At 34.6% G+C, this 25699-nt stretch overlaps 1 protein-coding gene across 2 annotated transcripts in view; it reads right to left on the bottom strand.

Moving 5' to 3' along the window:
* Nucleotides 1-25699, bottom strand: part of NKAIN2 (sodium/potassium transporting ATPase interacting 2) — a gene marked incomplete at both ends in the record, with an annotated part of 980185 nt that overhangs the window by 495132 nt on the left and 459354 nt on the right. For both annotated transcript variants that reach the window (XM_081251326.1, XM_081251327.1), the window contains one exon: nt 22232-22369. In XM_081251326.1, coding sequence (XP_081107452.1) covers nt 22232-22369 — 138 coding nt within the window. The remainder of the gene's footprint in view (nt 1-22231; nt 22370-25699) is intronic.

Genomic DNA, 25699 nt, shown 5'->3' with positions numbered 1-25699 from the left:
GTATTGTGAAGCAATTACACTCCAATAAAGATCTATTGAAAATTAAAATAAAATCATTTAACAACTGCATCTCTACTGATAGCAGGTACACTGTAGCAGGCATAGTCTTCAATACTTCTAAGCATTACCATTTCATGCATTATCTGCTAAGTTCATAGAAAGGGAAAAGCTGCTTTTCTGGGATCTTTATCACTTTACATTTACAATTATATATTAGTTATAGTTCTGTTCATCTCAGATGAATGTGTGTAGCCTTATCATCTATGCCTGAGTATAGACAATAACCAGTAAAAATAATCCTCAAATAAATAGAGCTGTTGACAGATAAATAAATTATGGAAATAGTGAGCAATGGACATTTTGGAACATCTTTAGTGCCACAGTTTATAACCATACATGTTATCTATCTTGCTTTTCAGTGTCAGATTGAAAATGTTTCGTTCCTGGTAATGGTACTCATGACAACAAGCAAGGTTTGAAAAAGTAGTGGCCCTTTTTCTGCTGAGTCCTGGAAGTTGAAAATCATAATGGAAACGTTAAAAATGGAAAGATATAAAGAGGAGTAGGAAAGCTGGTCTACTGCTACTTAAAGTTTTGTTATAGATTCGTGACAAGGAGATACATAAAGAACATTTTTTTTAAAGTTCTGGTAGAAGAGTACCGAAACCTATTCTGAAGAGGACTTAATTTTGATGATCTCTTAGTTCAAAAGCTTTTTGACTCCTAGGTGACGTATCTTTGCTGCACCCTAAATCTCAGTAAAGCATAGTCAAGGATGAAGTTGAAATACACAAATGAGTGAAATTCTTTAACATGATAAATAATCATTTGAGAGCCTACTTGTGCCAGGCATATGCTCAAAATTTAATATGAATATTTCATTCCATACTTGCAACAACTGATAACTGATGTGAAGAAGAAACCAAGGCTTAAAGAATGTATCTGACTTGGGTAACAGTGGACAAGCAACCGTATTTCAGAAATGATGGAGCCAGATCCTTATCTTCGTATTCTAGAAACCTTGACTCTTACCAAATTTTATGATTTTTACAAAAAAAATATATTGAGTTATGAGCCACTAGCTCTTTCCAGACTAATGTCCAATATTATCCCATCTGGGGAGAAAGTCACGGCTCTAAAAATTACTGACCAATAAAACTCTATTCAGTAGGTATGTGGTTAGTGTTCAGATGCTCTGCTGGATCACTTCACTGTGTGAAAGACTGTGTAGGAGAGGCTAGGCACCAAAACTGTCAAAGAATGAAAATAGCTAAATGGATGGAGGGGAGGACTCTGTATCATTGGTGCATACCCTCCATTAGTTCTGTGAACACTGTCTTTTAGTTATATAAGGCAAGCAGACACTTAAGCTCACTTAAAGTCAGTGGAGAAAGTGCAACTTTAACAAGATCTAGTTTGATTGAACAAAGGCAAGTGCTTACTTGTTGTTGGCGAGCATGTAAAGTATTCAATATACCTCCCCCAGGAATCTACAAGAGTCTCTGTATTGACATAGACTAAAATAATTCCTGAGAGGATGGAGATTCAAAGCGTCCCCATCCACTTTCTTTCCATTTGAGAATCAATATTGTTTGAATCCATCTGATGTACAAGGGTATCCCCAGGTAATACTAAATGACAGGAAGGAAAACAGGGTCCTCAAAATAAGGGAAATGTGGGCGTGTGACCCAAGTGTAATACTAGGGCTTAGGAAATCAGAAGGAAGTGCTGGGTCTAAGAAGAAGATATAATTGACCTCGTTTTAACCCTACCCGACTCAAGCACTCTAGAGGAGCTTTAGGGAGCTGAGTGAATGGTAACAGTTTTAATACTTGGGACAGGCAAGTGACCTGTCCAGCACAGACTGGGCATGACAGAGCTGGAATGGGCTCTTTGAGGATGGCTTGCAATCAAAGCCTGAACCAGTCAGTAGAGACCTACACTAGTGGCTGTGGTAGCTTGGAGTAATTCTCTGACAGCATGTATTGGGGATAATAAAATCTGTCCCCTAGTAGTTATGGCAGCAGCACAGATGGAAAAGGGCAAATGAACTGAACTGTCTAGGTGTAGTCATTATACTGCAGCAGGTGGTGACATTTTATGAAGTATCCAGTATTCTTGGTACAGATCATGTGGTCCTTCAGCCATGTGGTAGTATATTTGAGTATTGATATTTTCAGTAAGGTAAAATAATCAGGACTAATTTCTTGGACATGGATAAGCATTTGGCATGCTGGGATATAACACGCAAGGGGGTGATGGAGGGGAGAATTGTACCTTACTAATCTAGGAAGATGTGAACTTGGAGTCTTTATAATTTAGATATTAAACGACCTGTAATTTTATTTTATTGCAAGCTGATGAGATCTCGGGACATCTAAGTTCCAACTTAAAGTAAGTAAATGTAAAACCATGAAAATTCTGTTCTTTGGCAGGTGGCAGAGGTCCCATGAGCATTCCATGTTTAAAGGATTATGATTTAACCCTACAAGCTGCATTGTTATATCAACAAGATTTGGTTCAGCATAATTTGTTTTGAGGGCAAGTTACTAAGTAACAGTGATTTTTTTGGTAAACCAAGCTGAAAATACTATCACTAGAGATGTGCCTCAAATTCTTTTCAACCAACATTTCAGAAGTGAGATCACTAGACAGAATTAAGACAGATATTCACCATCCTGTTTAGTTATATCCCTACAACCTGGATCAAGTTTCGGGACATATCCAAATGCGTTGAATATTTTTATGTAAATTTTGACATGAATTACTTTTTTCTGATGTGTTCATATCTCAGTAAAGTAATCATCTAGAATCATCTAGTCACAGATTATTGTCCCTATGCCAAATGTATAGTGGAAAGTCATGGAGACTTGCCTTTCAATATGACAGTAAGCTCTCTGTTTTTCAGAATATTCAGTTTATGATTTAAATTACAAATCCTAGTGATAAAAGAGTAAGTTAGAATATCAACAGGAATCAATTTAAATAATGAAACAAACAGCAGCTTATTGCCATGGGAATATTAATAGTCACAATACTTCAGTTTCACATATCCTTTCTCCCTAAAACCGAAAATATGTTTTCTCACTGTGGAGTCAGTGAAAGAATTTGTCACAGATGGCAGTGTGTTGCTCTTGGAAAAAAAAAATGTAGAAAGCAAATTATGGAAGTCAGGGTAACCATGATCAACTAAAGTCTGCTAAATTGTAGCTGAAATCCTAAATGCTGGAGCCAAAGCTTATCAACAGTGCCCTGGCAGCCCTAAGCCTATTGGGCTGAGAGTGAAAAGACTTTGAGCCCTAATAGGGTGGTACCGACTGCTTCATCTGAAGGCTCTTCCCTTTGGTCCTTTAAAATTACCAAGAGCTGTCTTCATTTTTGAATAATTTGCACTTCCAGGACTGAACATCTTTCTCTGATGACACTAAATTTTTAAATAACAAAATCAGATAAAATCCCAGTTAGTTGTTTTTAGGTATAACCTAAGGTTATGACCTTTAAGGATGTTCCTACAGGACAGCAATGAGACAGTCTCCTCCTTTCCCTCCTTAGGAAAATAGAGAAAAATACCAGAATTATTATTTAAAAAAAAAAACCCACAAGAAAAACTGTATGATATCACTTATACATGGAACCTAAAAAAAATACAACAAACTAGTGAATATAACAATAAAAGAAGCAGACTCACAGAGAACAGACTAGTGGTCACCAGCAGGGACAGTGAAGGGAGGAGGGGCAATATAGGGGTAGAGGATTAAGAGATACAAACTATTAGGTATATTTTAAAATAAGCTACAAGTATATATTGTATAATATTGGAATATAGCCAATATTTTATAATAACTATAAATGGAGTATAACCTGTAAGATTGTGAATCACTATATTGTACACCTGTAGTTTACATAATATAGTACATTAACTAAACTTCGAAAATTTTAAAAAGCCCACAAGAGCCTTGCTTTTAGCTAATATGCCTAAACGAGTATAAATGCAAATAAAAATAACCCAATGATTGATCAATTTACAGATTTTTCAAAAAGTCTATTTTCCTGAAATACATTACAGAAAAAAAAAGCAAACAAACAAAAAACCTCTTGTAAGTCCCTCACCTACCCCAAAAGAAGATATCATAAATCTTTACATTTCAGATTTACCTGGAGGACTTCTTTCAAAGCTGAAGGCTGTCCACCACCACCCCCCATTCACAATGACTAATTCAGCAGGAGAGGTCTTAGAGATAATTTTCACTGCTAACAGTTGCCAGGGGATGCTTTGAGAATCACTGCTTTAAGGAGTCTTAAGTCCTTTGCAAATCACTGCTTTAAGGAGTCTTAAGTCCTTCATCTGAGGGATGATCATTCTGTCCAGCAACTTTAAAAGTTAGGAAAATCTTTGTTAGAAAAACACTTACATACAATTCACAATTTGTTAGCAGAATAACTGAGAGCACGCCAGTTAAAAAAAAAAAAGCCCAGTCTTTCATGGTCTACACATACAGCATTAGAAGAATTCAGAGGACAAGTTAATTGAAAAGACTGGTTTATCCTGTAAAAGTCCTCTTAATTAATTTTGGAACAGAGTAAGGATATAAGTACATCAATTTATAAATACATACATAGATAAATACCAAAAACAATGCTGGAATTGGAAGGAATTAAAAGGACAAAAAAAAAAATCTCTGAATAAAATGAACTTACAAAGACAGGAAAAAAAAGGCTTACTAGTAAATCATCTTACTTAGAAAGGAGCTTAAATTTTTCCTTAATTAAAAAAGTTGTGTTCTTTCACTTATTTGCAGTCAACTTCCACACAAAAAACTTAACATCTTCTTGCTTTACCAAGAAATTAAGAAAGATACAGACATATATCTTCGAAGGCCAAAAGAGAAAGCAATACAAGTAACTCTGAAACAAGAGGAACATCGTTGGCTAGGGAATACCTGCTCTGAACTTACTTTGGTATCGTGGTTATAATGGACCCACTAAATGATGATGATGATTAATGAAAAGCCTTTAGAGTATCTTTAGAGAAAAAAGGGGGAGCAAAAAATAGGAAGAACTAAAGCTTTACTGCTTTTATGGTGATAACTTGGCAGGCTATCTCTTCCCAAAAGTGTGTATTTTGACTTGACTTCCATTTCCTGGTGTATGAGATTGAATAAAAATAAAAGTTCATATTCGCTATACATCACAACAGCGATATATAAAAAAGAGGCTAGCTAGATGAAAATCTAAGTATAATAACAGAAAGATCAGGGTTTCCATGACTGTTGATTATTAAAAAGACAAAATAAAAGCGGCAGGGGGGCTTGATTGCTTTCATATCCTTAATAATTAAATCGTTACCAATATCACATAAATAAAACTTTGCACTGTAAAAAATCTAGCAAAAGTGGTTTTCTTCAAAACTCTTTAAAAACTGAAAGATTATTAACTAACATGAGTGAAATGAAATAATTTAAAAATTTTTCTACTTCCAAAATAATTCAGAACCCAGCAATCCTAATCTGATTTCACTTACTTAAAAAAGCTGGGCTTCCCTGGTGGCACAGTGGTTAAGAATCCGCCTGCCAAGGCAGGACACACGGGTTCCATCCCTGGTCCAGGAAGATCCCACATGCCATGGAGCAACAAAGCCCATGTGCCACAACTACTGAGCCTGTGCTCTAGAGTCTGTGCGCCACAACTACTAAGTCCACAAACCACAACTACTGAGGCCGGTGCGCCTACAGCCTGTGCTCTGCAACAAGAGAAACCACTGCAATGAGAAGCCCATGCACTGCAAGGAAGAGTAGCCCCCGCTCGCCACAACTAGAGAAAGCCCATGCACAGCAACAAGGACCCAACCCAGCCATAAATAAATAAATAAATAAACAAACAAACAAACAAATAAATAATAAAAAAAGCTGCTGGCCCATAAAGACAGACAGTTTTTGAGAAAAGATGCATAGCCATTGATGAAAGGAGAAAAATGTATTATATGTAACATGTATAAGAGCTCAGTCATCTATCCTGATTCCTCTGAGAACAATCTCCATATCTTTCTTCTTTATTCACTATGGTTTTGTCCAGATATCAGAACTATAAATATACAGATGTAAATATGTGAATTTGTACCCAATTTAGTATCAATATAATTATTTCCCAAATTCTCGAATATATTTGATGGATATCATCCTTATATTCCTACATACCTCTACAAAAGAGCTTATAAGATGTGCTTTTTAAATATTATTCCTCGGGGGCTTCCCTGGTGGTGCAGTGGTTGAGAGTCCATCTGCCGATGCAGGGGACATGGGTTCGTGCCCCGGTCCGGGAAGATCCCACATGCCGTGGAGCGGCTGGGCCCATGAGACATGGCCACTGAGCCTGCGCGACCGGAGCCTGTGCTCCACAACGGGAGAGGCCACAACAGTGAGAGGTCCGCGTACCGCAAAAAAAAAAAAAAAAAGAAAGAAAGAAATTGACTCCACTGCGTTTCAGAAAATGACAGGTCTAGGCAGACAGAGGTTTAACAGTGGAGTTTAGATAACATGCTCTTGTGCATGGAGTTCCCAGATGAGTCAATGCTTCCAAAAAACACTGACAAATGTCTACAAATACAGCACCAGAGATGACCAGGAAAATGACAACTGTTCCATTAAGGAGACAGCTGGGCGATCAAAAAGCATCCTGCAGCTAAAACTGTTCACAAGGTAGCTGAAGGGTCAACTTCAGACTATTTTGTGATACTGTTGCAAAGAAAGATTTATTTTGAAATAAATGGTATAGAGAATATTACACAAAAGCGGTTTTGTAATTACTACTCTTAGAGACAATTTCTTCATTTAGTTTCAATTTGGTTGACATGATAAAAAGACAATTATTAATGAATTTCAGAATTAAATAAATTGAAGTTGAAATCCTTTGGTCAGTCACACCATTTTTTTTCCTTTTTAAAGGGTTGTTTGCAATTGTTACTTGACACACCAACTAACATAAGAAAACCCAAAGCAAGAAAGTCATAAAGCTACCTTATCAATTTGCCACAATTATTACCATAAAATTTAGCAAATACCTGGAGGTGGTACCCACGTTACGTCAAGACCGTGCCTCCTCTTATTACTGTGGAATAAAGGAGGAAGGCCAAAGCAGGAGTGAGATGCCACTGATCTTAGCTGTTTTCTTGATTCAGAAGTAATAATGCATGGAGTGAGAAAGAAAAGGGAACAAGAAAAGAGACCAACCCAGGAATAAAGAAGAGATCTTAAATCAATATTACTGGAACTCCAAGACAATAACATAAAGCAAAGGCTCTAGAAAATAGATGCTCTGTCAAAATTTATATTACCAAAATCATGCAAGAAGTGGAAAGCTTGAAAAGACCAATTACTGTAGAATAGATTGGAAAGATGAGTAAACAGCTACCATTCATGAAAGTACTAGAACTAGATGATTTAACAGATGAGTTCTAGGAAACATAAATAGCTCCAATCCTACTTGAACTATTACAGATCACAGAAGGGAATCTCCCCAATTTATTTCTTGAAGCTTGCATAACTTGCAAAATATTGTAAGTGAAAAGCTATGAATCAATCTCATTTTTGAATAAAGATGTAACAAATGGACATAAAAATATTAGAATTAGAATTTAATAATTGAAGCAAAGAATAATATATTACAAACACATATGGTATAGCCTAGTAAAGGAAGGTTGGGTTAATATTAGAACATTTATCAACCCAGTTGAATGTATCCAAAATTTTAAGAAGAAGTAATATTACCATATTAATATAGGTTCAAAAACATTTAATAAAATGCATTACCATTCTTGATAATTGAAGGAAACTATTTAAATATGGTAAAGACTATTTAATAAATACCAATAGCAATTACACAATAAATAGCAAAATACTAAAATCTTTACATTTAAATTCAGCAACTTGACTGAGATTCCTGCAGTTGCCACTTATATTTAACTGTTTTAGAGAGTCTTATGAATACAATAAGGATATAAAATAAATACTATTAACATTAGACATAAATGAAAAAAAGTTTATTATTTTAAAGATATCACCCAAAAAACTCAAGAGATGCTAGAAAACCTTTATTAATAAGATAATTTGAAAATGATAAATATGCCAAAGCAACATATTTTCTCCATTTTAATAATAAGCACTTAGAAAGGGGAAAATATTCCATTCACAATTGTTATAAAACCTATAAAAATATATAGAAATAAACTTAACAAGAAAAGTATAAAATCTACATGAAAAAGCCTACAAAGTCTTACTGAAAATCAAAATAATACAAGAGAAATGAAATGGCATATCAACTTGTTGGATGGGGAACCTAAAACTCATAAAATATCTCTTTCATAAAATTAATTTAAAAAAAGTAATTTCAATTATAGTTCTAATAGGTTTAATTTTTTGAATTGAATATAATAATTTTAAAATTAACATTAAAGAATAGATATTGGAGGATAGCAAAATAAAATATAAACAGATGGCAGACTTTAATGTAATTTAAGTGTTTAATTTAATGTGTTTAATTTAATGTAAACAAATAAGATATTTCAATTATTTGGGAAAATAAATGGTGGCACAAATTGTTACCCATTGGAAGAAAATAGTGTTGGTGCCGCATTTGATATTAAAATATGTTCCAGATGAATTAAGAGTTTACTATAAAAATTAACAATAAATATCTTAGAAGAAAATATAGGAGATTAAATGTGTAGCTGAGAGCAGGTATATCTTTATTACCAAGACAGGAGACTCAGAATCTATAAATATATTACTAGATAAGAATTTTAAAAAAGTATTTTGGCCAAAGAGACCAATATAAAAACACATAGCAGGGCCTCCCTGGTGGCGCAGTGGTTGAGAGTCCGCCTGCCGATGCAGGGGATACGGGTTCGTGCCCCGGTCTGGGAGGATCCCATATGCCGCGGAGCGGCTGGGCCCGTGAGCCATGGCCGCTGGGCCTGCGCGTCCGGAGCCTGTGCTCCGCAACGGGAGAGGCCACAGCAGTGAGAGGCCCACATACCGCAAAAAGAAAAAAAAAAAAAAAAAAAAAAAAAACACATAGCATATGAGAGATTTGAGGAAATTTTCAATACACATTGAAAAATGATGGGTTAATTTCTATAATGTCAAAACATCTTCATGTCTATAAATACAAACTAAAAAGGACAAGATAAATATCTCAAAAATTGTGCAAGGATTTGGACATTCTACACATTGTAAATTGATTTAACATATTCAAAGAACGATGCAGCCTTATATAATTAAATAGAAAATGTTGATGGTAAGTAAAAGAAAAAAATGTATAACAATATACTAGATTTAAAAAAAATGTGTGGACATTGAAAAATAGGAAAATAGATTTTAAAAAATGATAGTGCAATTATCTCTGGTTATCAGCATTTTGAATATGTTTTGGTTTCATTTTTATACATTCTTAATTGTTTTTCTGTACCCAAATACCCTTGTCTTCAGTCTTCTCAAGGTTAGTAACTGGCATTACATTCCATCAGTTGCTATTATTCAAGTGTAAAGGTAGAATAATTGTCAGCTTGGTAGAGAATTTGCTAAATATTACTAAATATATAAAGTATAAATGCATATGCATTTGACACTATTACATTTTGATTGAGACCATTTCAGAAGCAGCCTTCATGCCAGAGATCTGTGGTTATTTGAACCTTTATTGTTAGTGATTTTTGATTGTTATACCTGCAACACCTGGCAATGAGATCCCCTGTAGAGGTGGTCACTGAAATTAAGATGATTCCTGATTCCTGGTTGTGTATGATTTAACATCAAAGCCCCCAGGAACTACTGAATGGGAGTAATAAATTTCTTGTTCTATTAAAGATTATATATATATATATACACACATACATATACAGAGAGAGAGGGAGAGAGGGAGGGAGGGAGGGAACTTTCATATTGTAACATCTTTCTGTGACCTATTACTTACTACCTATATACTGCTTGTCTTCCCCATAAGAGCTTGGATTTGGTCTTTTCAGTGTTGAATCCACAGTGTCTAGAAGAGTGTCTGGCACAGAGTAAGTGCTAGTAAATATTTGTATAGTGAAAGAACAAAGAATTACTTTTATTAGTTTTGTCAGAAAATAAATCTAGAAAGCTTTCTTGTGTGTTTGTTTTGGAAAACTTTGTCAGTTCACACATTTAGTCTTAAAATTATGTGCATCCAATGTTTAAGTTCATCAGGACCTCAAGATAAAACAACCTAATGCATAAGGAAACCATTATTCTTCCCAGGATTGGGATGAAGGAGAGCAGAATATGACACCCCAAAATACGCCACTTTGGCATATTGATTATTTTGAATTAGTTGAAATAAATCTCCCATGTGAAAGGTACCCCCTATACCAGGACAAAGAGAGACATTCTTATCACCAGAGATAGGGAATTTATGGCCAAGAAGGCTGTATAAACAAACCTTGTTATTTCCTCACTAATTTACTACCCCAATGCAAAACTTCTTTATCTTATCAATTCTTCACAAATGCATTGTTTCTTTCTCTAAAAGGCATAAAAACTGCCTGCTTTGGTCACTTCTTTGAATCTCATATTTTTAATGGATTCCTAGAGGTAGAAAATTAAATTTATCTTTCTTCTGTTAATCCATAATTTAATTATTAAACCAGGCAAAGAACCTAGAAGGGAAGAAGGCAAAAGTTTTCCTTCCCTACAGAGACAAGAGAGATTTTTCTTGCGAGTCTGTTGAAAGCAGTGCTTTCAACAAAATCTTTACAATGAATGAAGGTCATAAGTCTGTTTCTCATAAAATCACTTAATGTAGGTTAATTGACATATTGCTAAAACACAATTCAGGAGTAAAAAATATCCTGCGAACGGCAGTGATTTTGAGGTTTTCCTGAAAAGCACTAGGCATGCAGGTAATCTATAATACTGGCTAACTGGAGGCCCATGGACTTTAATGGACAGTCCGCTAGTGGTTAGAATGATACCAGGAAGCTGAGAAGTAGACGAGACTTGTACTTGACAAAACCACACACCTAGGCACACAGGTAGGCTAATGAAGTTCAACAGCAGAATCATGGTTCTCCACTACAGAAAATATCGGGTTTACCCTTAACAGACAAAAGGACAATTTACGTCCTACAAAATCTACACCATAAAAATTTGCTGCATTTCGTTGTAAACTAGACAACTGTTTTGGGTGTATGTACTCAAACTGCTTCTTTAGTCATTAAAAAGAAAAACCAAAAAATAAACAAACAAAAAAACACCCCAGAATGCCAAGGCACTGGCTGGTAGACCTTGTAAAATAAACTGGTTATAAAATGTACACATAAGTAATTATATGACATTACTCTACGCATAAGGTAACTATATATAGGCTTGTGAAATATTTGGAGGTTTCTCCCCCAAATGCTGACTGTGATTTTAGAAAAATAGAACTGTTACTACATTTTTGGTACTAATTCTAAACATACCAGGTGTCTAATAAAGGCACTCAGTAAAGGCACACTTAGTTTAGGATGATAAAATCATGTCATCTACATATTAGATAATATTTACTATTTTTATCTAAAAGTGGTATCAAGTTATTAGGGAACAGTTTACAAAGGGTCTGAGACATATCCCTATCTGGTCACACCCATGTAACTAATAAGACAATAAAAGCTTAGAACTGAATTCTTAAAATTTTCCCCCAAATTATTCATCTTGCTTTAATCATTGCCTTGTCAAATGACTCAACCATTTCCCAGCCTCTTCTTGAAAACATCTACAAACATATCTGTCTTTTCATTTCTTCTTCCCACCATGTTGCTAGCCATTTAGGACCACTACCTATATAAAACCCTTTAATTGTCTACAGAATGTCTTATATAAACAATTTAGCACGGTCAAGTATTTTCTTCACAATCTGGCCCCTATCTACATATTTAGCCTTACTTTTAATCAGTCCAGCCTCTGCGTAGCAGCCATGTTTACCTGATATAAATCAATAAAAATACAATTATATATTTAAACACCTCCATGTTTTCACTTCTGTTATCTTTGCCTGAACTTCTCCCCTCTTCCTGTCTTTTCCATGATATACTACTCATACTTTAAGTCTTAGTTCATGTGTCATTTCGTCTATGAAGCATCTCCTGAACCTTTCCAGCCCCCAGGTTGACTTACCCAACATGTTCTGGGGATCTTGTGATATCCTTTACATACTTCTTTCATAGTATTTATGAAAAGCATTGTGTTTACATGGTTACATGTTTCTTTCCCCCTCTACTAAAATGTAAACATTTGGAGGCTTTGTTTTTATGGTATGCCTTTTGCATAGCATAGTGCTTACCATATAATAGACAATCAATTAATGGCTTTTTAAAGGGTGAAGAGATTCTAACAGTCATTGGATTTCCACACCTTTGTATAACAAAGCCGCCTGCTCAGATCTCACTGAAAATAGGGAATGATTACAAAGTAACATATGTTTAATGCACGTTAATAGTTATTGTTCCACTTTCGATTCAAAACGGCAAACTGAGCATGCAGCCTGTACAGTATTGCTAAAATTATTAGCAATAAAACATCAGCAGCAGAGCTATTTCTGCCAATTGCTGGAAGAGGAAGACCAGATATTTAAGTGCTGACTAATAAGCTGAGTGGAGCAACTGGCAGTCCAAAATGTGTATGGAGGGGCAGTAGACACAAAAGAAGCTAAACTACTAGGCAGAATTCTTTATAATCTGAGACTGGAGAAAGGAACATGTGAACAAAGGGGAGTGTAAAAGTGGGCTGGAAAGCAGAGGTAGTTCCTCCACCACCTTTAGAACCAGACAACCATTTAATTCCCTAGAGAAAAAGTGAGGTTTTTTTAATAAGTAAATAAACAGTTATAATACATAATAACTATTAAATGAAATTATCTGGGGATAACAAAGTCAAATGTTCAAAAGCATAGAAAATCATCAAAATGATAGATACATACAAAGTCCAGAGTTGAAGGTATTTGTGCCTTCAAATCAAAAGGGGCTACAAAATTTTCAGTTAGGTCCACACTTAGACACCTCATTTGGAAATAGTAAGACAACACGTATGAAATTAGTATTTCAAGAATTTTTAAAAAGTTATCTACGAATGAAGAACAGATCAATATCAGACTTCCCATGAGTAACAGTGCTTCCTAGAATACAATTGAACAATTACTTCAGTGCTTGAAGGAAAATTAATTCTCACCCTTGGATTTGTCCTCTAGTAAACCTATTACTCAAGTGTAAAGATAGAATAAACTCAGAAAGCTTACCTCGTGAACATGTTTTTTCAGGAATTTGGGTGAAGAGTATCATAAAGAAAATGTGTAGGATCTAAGAAAGCTTCAATCTAACTCAGGGGGGTGCAGAGCAGGGAAGATGGATGTGTAATAGGCCTGGAGAGTCACCAATTTAGACAGGAGAGGATAAGGTACTGAGAGGGAAGTCTCCAGGAAAGAAGAGCCTAGCTTAAAAACAAAAAGCCACATTTAAAATCATGGTCAAGTCTAAAGAAAATGGTCTAAATTCAAACAGGAAAGCAGTGGGTTTCCAAAATACAAATAGAATAAGAATTGGAAATATACTTAGGATACACTTCTTAAAAAAGCCTTTTTCTTACTTTCAAGAATAAAAGAAAGGCAAACTCTAGTGGATGGGGGGAGGGGGATTTGGGGGGTAGGGGCTGTCAAAACAAAGTGTGATCCAAAAATAAACTCGAGTAAAATGATTTTGCTTTTACAGACCCTCTGAGATGTCTATATATAGACCACAGAAGAACTATAAAGAGACTAGGAACAGCTGGAGAAGGGTAAGGAATAAGACTTTTATTTTAAGTCTAATTTTACATTTTGATTTTTAAAATTCTGCATAAATTAATTTGATTTTTTTATTTTAGGAAAGAAATAATACACACATATGTCTGTGTGTGTGTGTATATATATATATATATGTATATATCTCACGTCTCCTCTCAAAATTTTTTTCCAAAAATTATTAGATGACTTACAAATAGGAACTTAGATTGTTAAAATGTAATTACTTATATTTGCCACATTCTATAAATCTTTAGTCACAGTCTAACATCAGAATGTGAGCACAAAGTTATCTTCTTGTAGAAGAAATGGCCCACAATTCCCTAAGGGAACACATTCTTTTGAGAATAAATTGCATTCACCATGTTGCATTATTACATTTATTTTAGGACTACAGGCTAAATCCATAAAACTTGTAATGATTTTTTTTTTTCCCTTCCAGGCTTATGGGAAAAGACTTAGTTTCACGGTTACTCTAAGTCATTAGAAGCAATGTTAATTTACTACTATCTCAAGCCTTTTCATCTCTAATCTACATTGATTTTCTGTCCTGAACAGAAAGTGTGCATTTTTAATGCTTTAGCTGCAATACATTTTCTTTTGGGTAGTTTTTTTTCCTGCAAAAAGTGAATAAAAGACTCAAAACAACTGCTTAAACATAGATTAATAATTTCCTAAACATGACTGAAAAGAGTATACAAATTTTTAGGGAGGTAACGTTACTAGAGTGAAAGAAGCATATGACCTGGAAATAGGGCCCAGAACCTACTCCTCATTTATTACTGTTGGTTATAGTCTCCATGGGGACCTTAGCTCCTTGAACACTTAAAATGCAAATCATGGTTGATTATCAGTACATAGTAAATTCCAAAAATGTAGAGTCTTTTTTTTTTGTCACACAAATTGCGTTTGTGACTATATGCTTTTACAGACCCTCTGAAGAGTCTATACCTTTCCCAAATCGCCATAACAGAATGTTTTTACAAAATAGGTCTTAGCTTTGTTTTCTGGTGCTCCAGGCACCTTGTGGCCCTCAAGACTTGCCCAGGATGACATGGGGATCCTTTCCTTTTAGTATACTGACTCAAGGAAAAGCAAAATCAAGGAAGTCAATACAGGTGATGATTTGTCTGAAGCTGTCTCATTACTGTCTCAATGCTGTGTCCTCCCTCCATGGAGAGAAGGATGTGTGTCAATTCACAAAGCAATACTCATTGACAAGCACATATTAATACTTTAAAAAAATAACTGTAGAAAAAATACAAACAAAAACCCAAAAAAGCGTGGCCCAAATTGAGGAACAAAAGTTTAGTGCTCAGTAACAATCTGAAATCATCCATATAAAACTTTAATATGCAAACTAAAAGTAGTATTCAATTCTTCATTATTGTGGAAGAATGAGTAGGGATCTAAAGACAGTCTAATAGTTCATTATTTTTAAAACCCAAGGAATGAAGATTCACGAACATTGGCTTTTCTTTCTAACCATCACAGCCCTGCCTCCTGAAATTAGCTTTAACCACGTTATTTTAATCTCTTGATTTTTCGGTAACAAAACAAGAAACCAATCCCAATTTTTCCCGCTCATTTAATTTTGGATTAGCTATTGTAGTTTTTCATGGAAAAACTCTGCAATAGGTACAATAATATACATACATACATATTTTTGGTATATAATATGGGTGTTTTTTCAGTTACATAGAAACAAACTCTCCTATCAGTTATTTGAAGCTCTTTGCAAATAAACGTGGAAAGAGATACTTTTGTTCTTAATTAATATATATATATTATACATAATTATATATAATTATATATTATATATAATTATATATAATATATAATATATAATTTAATATATATTAGATGTAAATTATGCTATATATGCATATGTACATATGCATACATATGAATTACCATTATTAAAATGCTGATTGCCATAAGAAACATTTTTTTAAATACCATTCTTATTCACTATTTCTGGAACTTAAGAATTCCCTATGATATTGTTCTTCTGCAAAAATATCCATTGCTAAAGGTTTTGTGTTCTTAATTCTTGAGAAATAAGGTCATTTCCTCACTAAATACAGAGCTAAAAACATAATTCTTGATATAAGGATGGCAGAGCACAATTTAAAATCTAAATGATCTTCAAACTGCAAATGCCATTATGGCTTTTGGATTTGCCAATAACTTAACAAAACCTGTTTTCATTTGTCAGATAAATTGTGGCCCTCTGAGCTGTGCACCTAAAAGACAGTTCAGTACAGTGGTTAAGAGCAGGGGTTTGGTTAAGAGCATGGGTCCACATCCTGACTCTGCTATTTCCTAGTCATATCACTTTGAACAAAAATTTTATAAAGTTAATGTGAGTTCTGTAGGATTTGTAGAGGAAGGTATCTAGTAGAATCTGTGGATAGTAATGGAAGTGGTAAGAAAAAAAGAAACATCATTCTTATAAATATTACTGTGATTTTGGTATGCCGTCCTCGTCTCTGTTTTTATGAAATCTGAGTAATGGATTTTTAGCTATTTTGAATTTATTTCTAGTTTTGGGATGAGTTTCCTCGACCAAGCCAGTGATTCCAAGCTCTATAAATTATTCTTTTTTCTTTCAAAAATAACTTGGTTAAATAGAGAGAAACAAAGCAAGGGAGGGAGGGAAGGAAGGAAGAAGGAAAAAAGGAAAGAAAGAAGAGAGAGAGGAAGGAATGGAGGGAGGGAAAAAAATTGCGAGTTATGGCAACATGTCTTGTGGCAATATCACCAAACAAATTGCTGTGCCTTCACCAGGTAGGAACCTACACACTCCTCAGATTATTTTAGATAGTTTAAAGCAGTACAACTCATTAACATTTTTAGTCATTAACTAATAACCAGTGGATATCTCAAATCATGCTCTGCTTGCCAGTGTCTTTAGCCCAAATGAAGATGCATTTGGCAATTCCATTTATGACATAAGGTAATTCTTTCATGGGAGCTATTTGTATATATTTATGTATGAATTATTCCACCAGAATTAATCTGGCCTTTTCTTTGGGACTCTCGATGCTATAGAGAATTATACAGTACAGATGATTTCTATGGATTCTTGCTTCAGATTTCCTTTGCTTGGAATTGAAAGCAGCTATTTAATTTTACTTCAACATATTATATGCTTTGAAATGACAGAGGTCCTCAAAGGGTACTAACGAGTTCTTGTCCTAATTAACTGTTTTAAATTTTAAAATTTTTCTTCTTTGCTCTTATGAAATAGAAGACTAGTAGAGGAATAAAACCTCATTACCAGTGTTATTTAAATTTTATTTGTTGCTACTGTGCTCAGTGCTTCAGAGGATGTCCACATGCTTTTTTTTGAGGGGGGGGTGGTTTTCAATTAAACAGAATAAAATCTCCCATCAATAAACTGAAACTCTTTACAAATAGCAAATGTGGAAAGGGATACTTTTTCCTTAGACTCTATTTCAGGGCATCTGCCTTTTTGTTTTAGCAAAATTAGCCCTAAGGATAATGAAGACATCATTACACTTTTCAAAATGGAATTTAAATCAATAGAAGATATCACGAAGGGAAAGGGGTTAATTTTAATGAGAAAAGTAATAAAAATCAAAATGAAATTGGTATTTAAAGGGTAAATACCTTTACTATGTGATCCAAATATAAAAATTGTTATGATAAACACTAAGACTCCATGGGAAAAAATGAGCAAGCACAAAATGACCGTCCCTCAAAAAGGAAATAAAAATGGTCAATGAATATATGAAAAAGCCCAACTCAGTAAAATAAGAAATGCAATTAAAAAAATAACACTTTTTCTCCTAATAGATTAAAAAATATGAGAACAGATAATATTCAGGGTCAGCAAGAGTGCAGAGAAATACACTCTGCTGTACATTGGTGGGAGGATAATTCAATAAAATGATTTTGGATCGGTAATTATCCATTATATAACAAAAAAACTTAAAATTGTTCATATTATTTAGTTATATCTAGGTATTTCTCCTAAGGAATGAAATCAGAAATGAAGACGAGGGTATTTTTTTATGGAGATGATTATAGGGAAATATGTATCATAAAAACATGAAAATAGTATAATGTATAATAATATATAATATATCATAAGATACAGCATATATTATGTTTCATAGTATAATATATAATAATAGTGTAAAAGGTTAAATGAACAATGAAATAGCCATATGAATTCCAAAATTGATGTCACATTACATAAAAAAATTAATACACGAGATGTAGCATAATCAGATACATTTCAGTTGCACATATGTGAAGGAAATGTGCAAAAATATCAATAATAAGTTTCACTTGTGAAATTATGGAAGTGCTTATCTCTATTTTTATACTAAATTGTTTTCTATTTCAATATAAAATGGCAAATATAGAAATCATAAAGGCTTACATTTTTAGGGGAGAGGAAAAGAAATTTCATTGTTAATATTTAAGTCTCCAGAGTACAGAGAGCCTATGGAAATTTCTTAACTGCATCAGTACAGTGTTGTTAGTTACAGCTTGTCTCCAATGATGCATCTTCATGCTAAACCCAGATCCTTCACTGACCAGAATTTCTGTCATCTGTGATTACATTCAAGTTTCTTTTAATTAAAATTCCTTTTATCAGACTTCCCTGGTGGTGTAGTGGTTAAGAATCCTCCTGCCAATGCAGAGGACATGGGTTCGAGCCCTGGTCCAGGAAGATCCCACATGCCATGGAGCAACTAAACATGTGCGCTGCAACTACTGAGCCTGTGCTCTAGAGACCACGTGCCACAACTACTGAGCCCACATGCCTAGAGCCCATGCTCCACAACCACAACAAGAGAAGCCACCACAGTGAGAAGCCTGTGCACTGCAACGAAGAGTAGCCCTTGCTCGCCGCAACTAGAGAAAGCTCGTGTACAGCAACAAAGACCCAACACAGCCAAAAAATAAAAATTTATTTTATCATCTTTAGGCAAACTGAAAACTTTTGACTCCATTTTTATGGCAAATTCTCTATTTTCCTGAATCAACTTTTGACCTTCAACATGACATCATGCCACTAGATTCCATGAATTTGGTATACAGAAATGGTTTGCTATACAGAAATTACAGAGAAATAGATAACTAGAACAGAAATTGAGTGGTACTGTAACACAAAGCTAAAACACACAGCATTAATTTTGAGACAAGGTGGCAGCTGGAGACCAGAAGGGCAGTGAGAAGAATCAGTGAAAACAAGAAAAACAGTAAAGAAATTGTTTTTGAGAACTGGAGAAAAGAGGGGTCACAATAATTATTATTGGAACAATAAACTTAACTATTGCCTGAAATAATTTTGAAGATAGAAAATATACCTATAAACTTGTGGATCTGACTAAAGGGATATCCAAGCAAACAGTTGACAGTGTTATTTGTAATCTTTTTGCCATACATAACATGGTATTATAAGAGAGATGAGCTAAAGAAAGAACAATTCAGTTTTCAAGTAGAATTTAGAGGATATATTGCTAACTCAAGACTTTCTGGGTTGGAAAATAAAAGTTTCACATTTACAGCATCTCCAGCTGGCAAAAGATTTTCCAAGTTAAGACACTGTTTCAAGAAAAAGAACAGATTAAAGATTCTGTCTTCAAGACAAGATCAAATCAAAGATGTAGTGCTAAGACACAGTGTTAAGACCTCAGAAAGATTTCAGAGATCCTCTCAATTATATAAAAGTTCTACATCTTAAATGTGTCCCACAGTATCCTAATACTAGAGAGAGTGTCCTGTCTTGAAAACACAGGACACTCTCCCTAGTGGGCATGTATTTTATTTAAGAGGATTGACAGGGACAGAATAAAGGGACAAAGTAAGTGATTAAACAGTTAATCCCACTAGGGGATTATAAGTAGAGAACAGTAGAGAAAAAAAGTATGGGAGACCCCCATAAGTTAATGATCATTCAAGAAAACAGGTTTGCTTAACCACAAAACCATGGAGGCTTGCTTAGCAACAAAACCATGCAATAGAAGCATGAGACATGCCCCCAAACAATAAACAGTGGTGGCATGAGACCCACATCCCACTCAGTGAGCTCAGTAGGTTAATGATTCCTAGGACACACTCCTCTGCACACACTAAAATCAAAAATATAAAGAAAAGGTAACATTATACTAAAACCCGAGATGATTTACCATTTTTAGCATATGTTACCACCTTTTTTGCTCATTTCCATTGCACCACTGACAGTCCTGGCTTGACCAGGTAGGGACAAGAAAACTCCCCCACACAACATGGAGGAGGAGCTGATGATAGAAGCTTGCCATCTACTCAAGAATGAGGAAGAAGGTGGTCTTCTCTCCCTCCCCACTTTTCCTTTGATTATAAAACTGTAGCCCACTAAGTTCGTAGCATGGCACCCTCTCGCCCGCTTGCTTGTAAGCTTCACAAGTCTCCCATTCTAATAAATCACTTCTTATCTATCAATTTGCCTCTCGCTGAATTCTTTCTGCACTGAGACATAAAGAACCAGAGCTCCTCGGAACCCTCCCCCAGAATGCCACCTAGTGGTTTTGGGTTGGAATTATAATTTGGTACACAGAAATATCACACAAAAAAAATTTAAGAGTTGTAGCAGCTTAAAATAAAAGTGGCGGAAAGAGTTCAACCAATAGCTTACAACACCATAGTCTATTTTAAATTGCCTATCAGGCTATTTCTAGTATATACAGTTCAGTATTATTTTCAAATGATAATAAGCATAAAAATATTATAGCTAACATTTACTGGGCACTTTTTAAATACCAAACATTGTGCCGAGATCATTTATATAATATTCCACTTACTCCTCAAAAAAAAAACAAAAACAAAAACAAAAAAAAAAAACAAAAACAAACACAAAAAAACCTTTTAAACTGTTCAAACATTTTGATCCACACCTAGATTTTCATTCCAGGAACTTTATCACAAAAAGAGATGACATATTTATATGGTGATACTCAGAGCAACACTATTTATTAGAATAAAATCATGGAGAAGCCTCAAAGTCTAATGAAAGAGGAAAGTTAAATTGAGAATCTTTCACATGATGGCTTATAATGTATCAATTGAAGCATATGAGTCACTATAACTATTGCTTTCATTTTTAATGTAAAAAATCTAAGGATTGGTCAGGTTATGCTGTCCAAAGTCACACAGAAATTGGTAGATGAAAGATTTCAACCCTGGAATTATGACTTCAGAAAACCCACTCCCAAGCACTGTACCACCTTCCTTATATTGGATCAAATTACAATTTATAAAAGAAAGTAAACACTACTATCATATCTTATGCATTGAGAAACTTCACTCTGCAACAGAACACATCCTACTTGTAATCTTGTGAAAAGTATTACAAGATTTACAGGGAAACACACCCTTAGAGGTGACATACACTCATTTCTGGGTATGTTCCCAGAGGAGAAGACTATGGGCTTCTGACTCAGCCTTAGCCAGACAGTGGATATCTTGACCCCAGCTGCCACCACATTGACTGTTTCAGTGCCAATGAGCTTTATCTGGGTCCCAGATGACAGAGAGAGAACAGGTCATAGGAGGGCATCTTTTGTGTTAAGGAGGATTTCGTGAAACCCGAGAAGGCCTGCTAGTTTGTATTGAATAAGGCAGATCTTTAGCTACACTGTCTTATATAAATGCCTTTACCAAACTTTTGCTATATAATTTAAAATAAATGCCTATAGATTTTTGCTTTGTCAAAAACAGAAGAAATAGAAAAAAATGATGACACTAAAAAAATCTACATTAATGAAGAGCTATAGCTGAGATCTGAGGCACATACAAGAGTAAAAGATCTTGTTATGGTTCCCATAGCAACTGCAACACAGTTGCATTTCACTTTTATGTTAAGTACGTTTAACTTGAGTGGGAATGCAAAATACTTCCTCTGAGCCAAAAAGAGAATTATGGAGAACACAGAGACCATGTTCTGGACTATTCTGGCTTTCAAGTATGTCAAATATTAACCCTAATATGTATTAACATTTTCCCATCAATACTATATGTTCATTTGTATTGATTTTAAACTATCTTTATTCAATTTATAAAATATAATTATCTAAAAAGGGAAGAAGTCCCATTAAAATCTGTTAAATCAGAAACCATGACTTTACAGTTCATACATATAGGGGCTCTGTCCTGCTTGTAATTACAAGGGAATATTGGCTGAAAGTACAATTTATGAAAATACAATCTGATTCCATTCACTGCCAAGTGTTTTAAGCTTGACATTTAAAATTACTGTAGATATAATCTGAAACTATATAAACAAACACATGGTGCTTTAAGCAAAGGATATACATAAAAATTTTCAAGACATGTAGTTTGCATATTTTTCTCTATTTCAATAATAAAAAGCAGGGAGGGTACTTACTCCTGTTATGTAACGAGGTCTATATTGAATAGTTCCAAATAAACCAAGAATGACGATAATAATATGTACAAAATTTGCCAGGATAGGTGCCCACTGATATCCAAGGAAGTCAAATATTTGCCTCTCCAGCACACAAACCTAGAATAGCAAAACAGGATATATAGATAAGCACAGTGATGAGAGAAAATAAAGGATCACACTGACATTATAATTAGCAATTGTAACTGTGTTACCATATCTGGCATTTGTCTTTAACAGTGAGAAAGACATTTTTAGGTATATTTCAAAGGAAGACTATGGAAGCCATGGATCCAGAGACAGCTACAATCCTTTCAGGGATGATTTTATGGAGGCATCAAGTAGTATTCACAGGATGTCATCTGTGCAGTCACAGGATAAATTATATTGTCATATGCACTGTCAAACACTTGAAGTCATCAACCAGCAAGTTCAGGAAATGACGTCCACACGAAGGGTTTGTTGTTAGGATTTGCTCAAATGTCACTGTATAAGTTGGGAATAGAGCAAAGGGGGTTGATGGAGACGAAAAAGAATTCTTCGGCAAGTCTAAAGACCAGATTCTCGATGTCGACCTGCCACTAGGCAGCTGTAGTGCCCCAGGTAAGTCATTTCCTTCCTCTGGGAGTCTGATTTGATTCCTCATTTGTAAAATGTAAGACTTTGACTAATGTCTAGGGTCCTTCTAACTTTAATAGTACTAGATTGTAAATCAAATGTGACTTTAAAAAAAATCATATCCAGTTACCTATAGTAACCAGGAAAAAGAAGGGCCCTGAAAGAAACTTAAAACAATTTTTTATTTTAAAAAATAAAAATAAAGCATCACTGTTATAAAAACAAGAAACTTAAGGCATTTCAAATTCTTCCATATTCATCTGTGTTTACAAGTTTACAATTAAGTCATATGTAAACAGTGGGGGGAAAAAAAGCAATACCAATCAACCAACCAACTCACTGACCAACCAAACAACACCCTGAGATTGGTCAGTAGTCCAGAAATGCCACTTTATATTGACAAATGAAACCTGAATAGCTGACAAGCCTCTCATCAGATCTAAGCAAAAGGGAATGGTGTGAATTAAACTCAGCTCTATTTTTCCTGCTTGCCCTCAGGTGGAATGATAACGAACTGTCTGTTTCTAGTAAAACATTGTAATAGGACCTGATGTTAAGCACGGAGATTCAACAATTGTTTTTCAATTAGCTTTTAAAGGAAAATGATTTTAAAACCACCAAGTCACTAACTATGCTTTATCACTCTGCTTTAATGATATTTCTTGTCGGAAGGACACACTAACTCTTCAAACAGACGGTTTCCTTTTAAATTAAATAGCTGTAGCCTAGGTTTGAAGACTTCTTGAATGACCATTATTCCCACTGCTGTTCTTTAACTGACAGCACATTTTCTCATCAGGCATTGAAGGACAAAATAAACTCATGACAACCGTTTGCATGACACCTCTATTTCCTAAGACACACCAGGTACCATGTTACATTGTAACAGTAATAGTCCAGCCTAAACAAATCTTAAGTTTCACTTAGTCTTGGCAGTGAATAAAAAAACCCAAAAGAGAGAGGATCTAGGTCCAGGTCTGTTCTACTCTACATATTCTAAATCCAAAATACCCACCAGAGTCCCAAGAGTGGAATTCAATATTCTGATTGATTGACAAACAGACTGTCATGGAATATGCACATAACCCAAGCCTCATAAACTTTGAACTGTCTCCTGATGAAACATTCCTTCAATTGTTATCATGCAGTCAACACTCATAAAGGAGGCCCATTTGTGATGTTAAACAGTATTACATATGCCTTGTTGGAATTCATCAACATTACCAAAAGATAAGTGGTTGTTCTCAGCATTGCTAATTGTCTATATAAAAGCTCCCTCTAACACAGAACTCTCTTATCCTTATCCTATGAATAAATAGTAAGTAGAAATGTAAAACAGCAGTAAGAAGAATTTAAACTCTATAAATTTTGAGCATCATAACTGTGGGGACACAGCAGGGAAAAAAATATAGAGGATGAAGCGCATCAGTCAAACAGTGGGAAATCCCTCAATAAATGCTCCAATTATGGAAGAAAAGAGCAAGTACCATGGTTAATTATAAAAAATATATAGATAATAATATACTCACTAAGTCTGAAAGGCTAAAATGAAGTTGCATCAACATTTATCAGCCTTTTTTTATGACAAAACTAACGGTTTCATCAAACATTACTTATGAGGTTATGTAGACTGAACAAGCTAATGTGCAATTCTTCACTTATAGTATTTCTGCTTTTACCTCCTCTTTTTGATGGGCTCCTTAGTCATCCTAAGTAGCTTTATCACAGGTTTTACTGTTTAGAGCTAGGGCTGAAGAATGGAAGATTTCAATAAGTATAAAGGGAATTAACAATTTACAGAGTAGGTACAGTCTTTCCTAAGAATTCCTTCCAACAGGATGTATATTAACTATGAAATCACTGGGAGGTTGTGGAGATAGAGGAAAGAGAATGTTTTCTTTTTTAATTTAATTGAATTTTTAAAAATTAAAGTATAGTTGATTTACAATGTTGTGCTAGTTTCAGGTATACAGCACGGTGATTCAGTTATACACACACATGCACAAGCACACACACACAACACATAAACACATACATATATATTCTTTTTCAGATTCTTTTCCCTTACAGTTTATTACAAAATAATGAGAATAGTTCCCTGGCTATACAATAGGTCCTTGTTGATGATCTATTTTATATATAGTAGTGTGTCTGTGTTAATCCCAAACTCCTAATTTATTCCCTCCCCTTTGATAACCATAAGTTTTTTTCTATGTCTGTGAGTCTCTTTCTGTTTTGTAAATAAGTTCATCTGTATCCTTTTTTTTTTTTTTTTAGATTCCACATGTAAGTGACATCATATAATATTTGTCTTTCTCTGTCTGGCTTACTTCACTTAGTATGATAATCTCTAGGTCCATCCATGTTGCTGGACAGTATTTCACTCAATTCGTATTCATTTCAAATGGCAGTATTTCATTCCTTTTTATGGCTGAGTACTATTTGTTAAAACACTTACTACATGCCAGACTTTCATACTATTCCTTGGTCATATATCGCCTCATTGAATCTGCACAAAACCCAGAGAAGTAAATATGATTGTCTTATTTCTCAGACTAAGAAATCTAAGATGTAGTGTAGCTACGTGATTTTCTTGTAGTCTCAGAAGGGGTAAGTGGTCCAACAGGAATGTAGGCGTATGTGCATGGCCTGTGCTGTGTCCTTGCTTTTGAACTCTTGCTACATCTAGTCCAAAAAGAAAAAGCTTTCACAGATTCTGCTGGAGGCCTAGGCTGGGTACAGGATATATGCTACTTTTTTACCTTATTTATTGTAGAATAGTATAGAGAATCTTTGATCATACTTGTCACCTCATAACATTATATCATCATT

The sequence above is a fragment of the Mesoplodon bidens genome (assembly GCF_964165515.1).
Source record: "Mesoplodon bidens genome assembly, chromosome: 12".
Classification (NCBI taxonomy): domain Eukaryota; kingdom Metazoa; phylum Chordata; class Mammalia; order Artiodactyla; family Ziphiidae; genus Mesoplodon; species Mesoplodon bidens.
The sequence above is the reverse complement of the archived record's forward strand: the minus strand, read 5'-3'. Positions and strand labels throughout refer to the sequence as shown.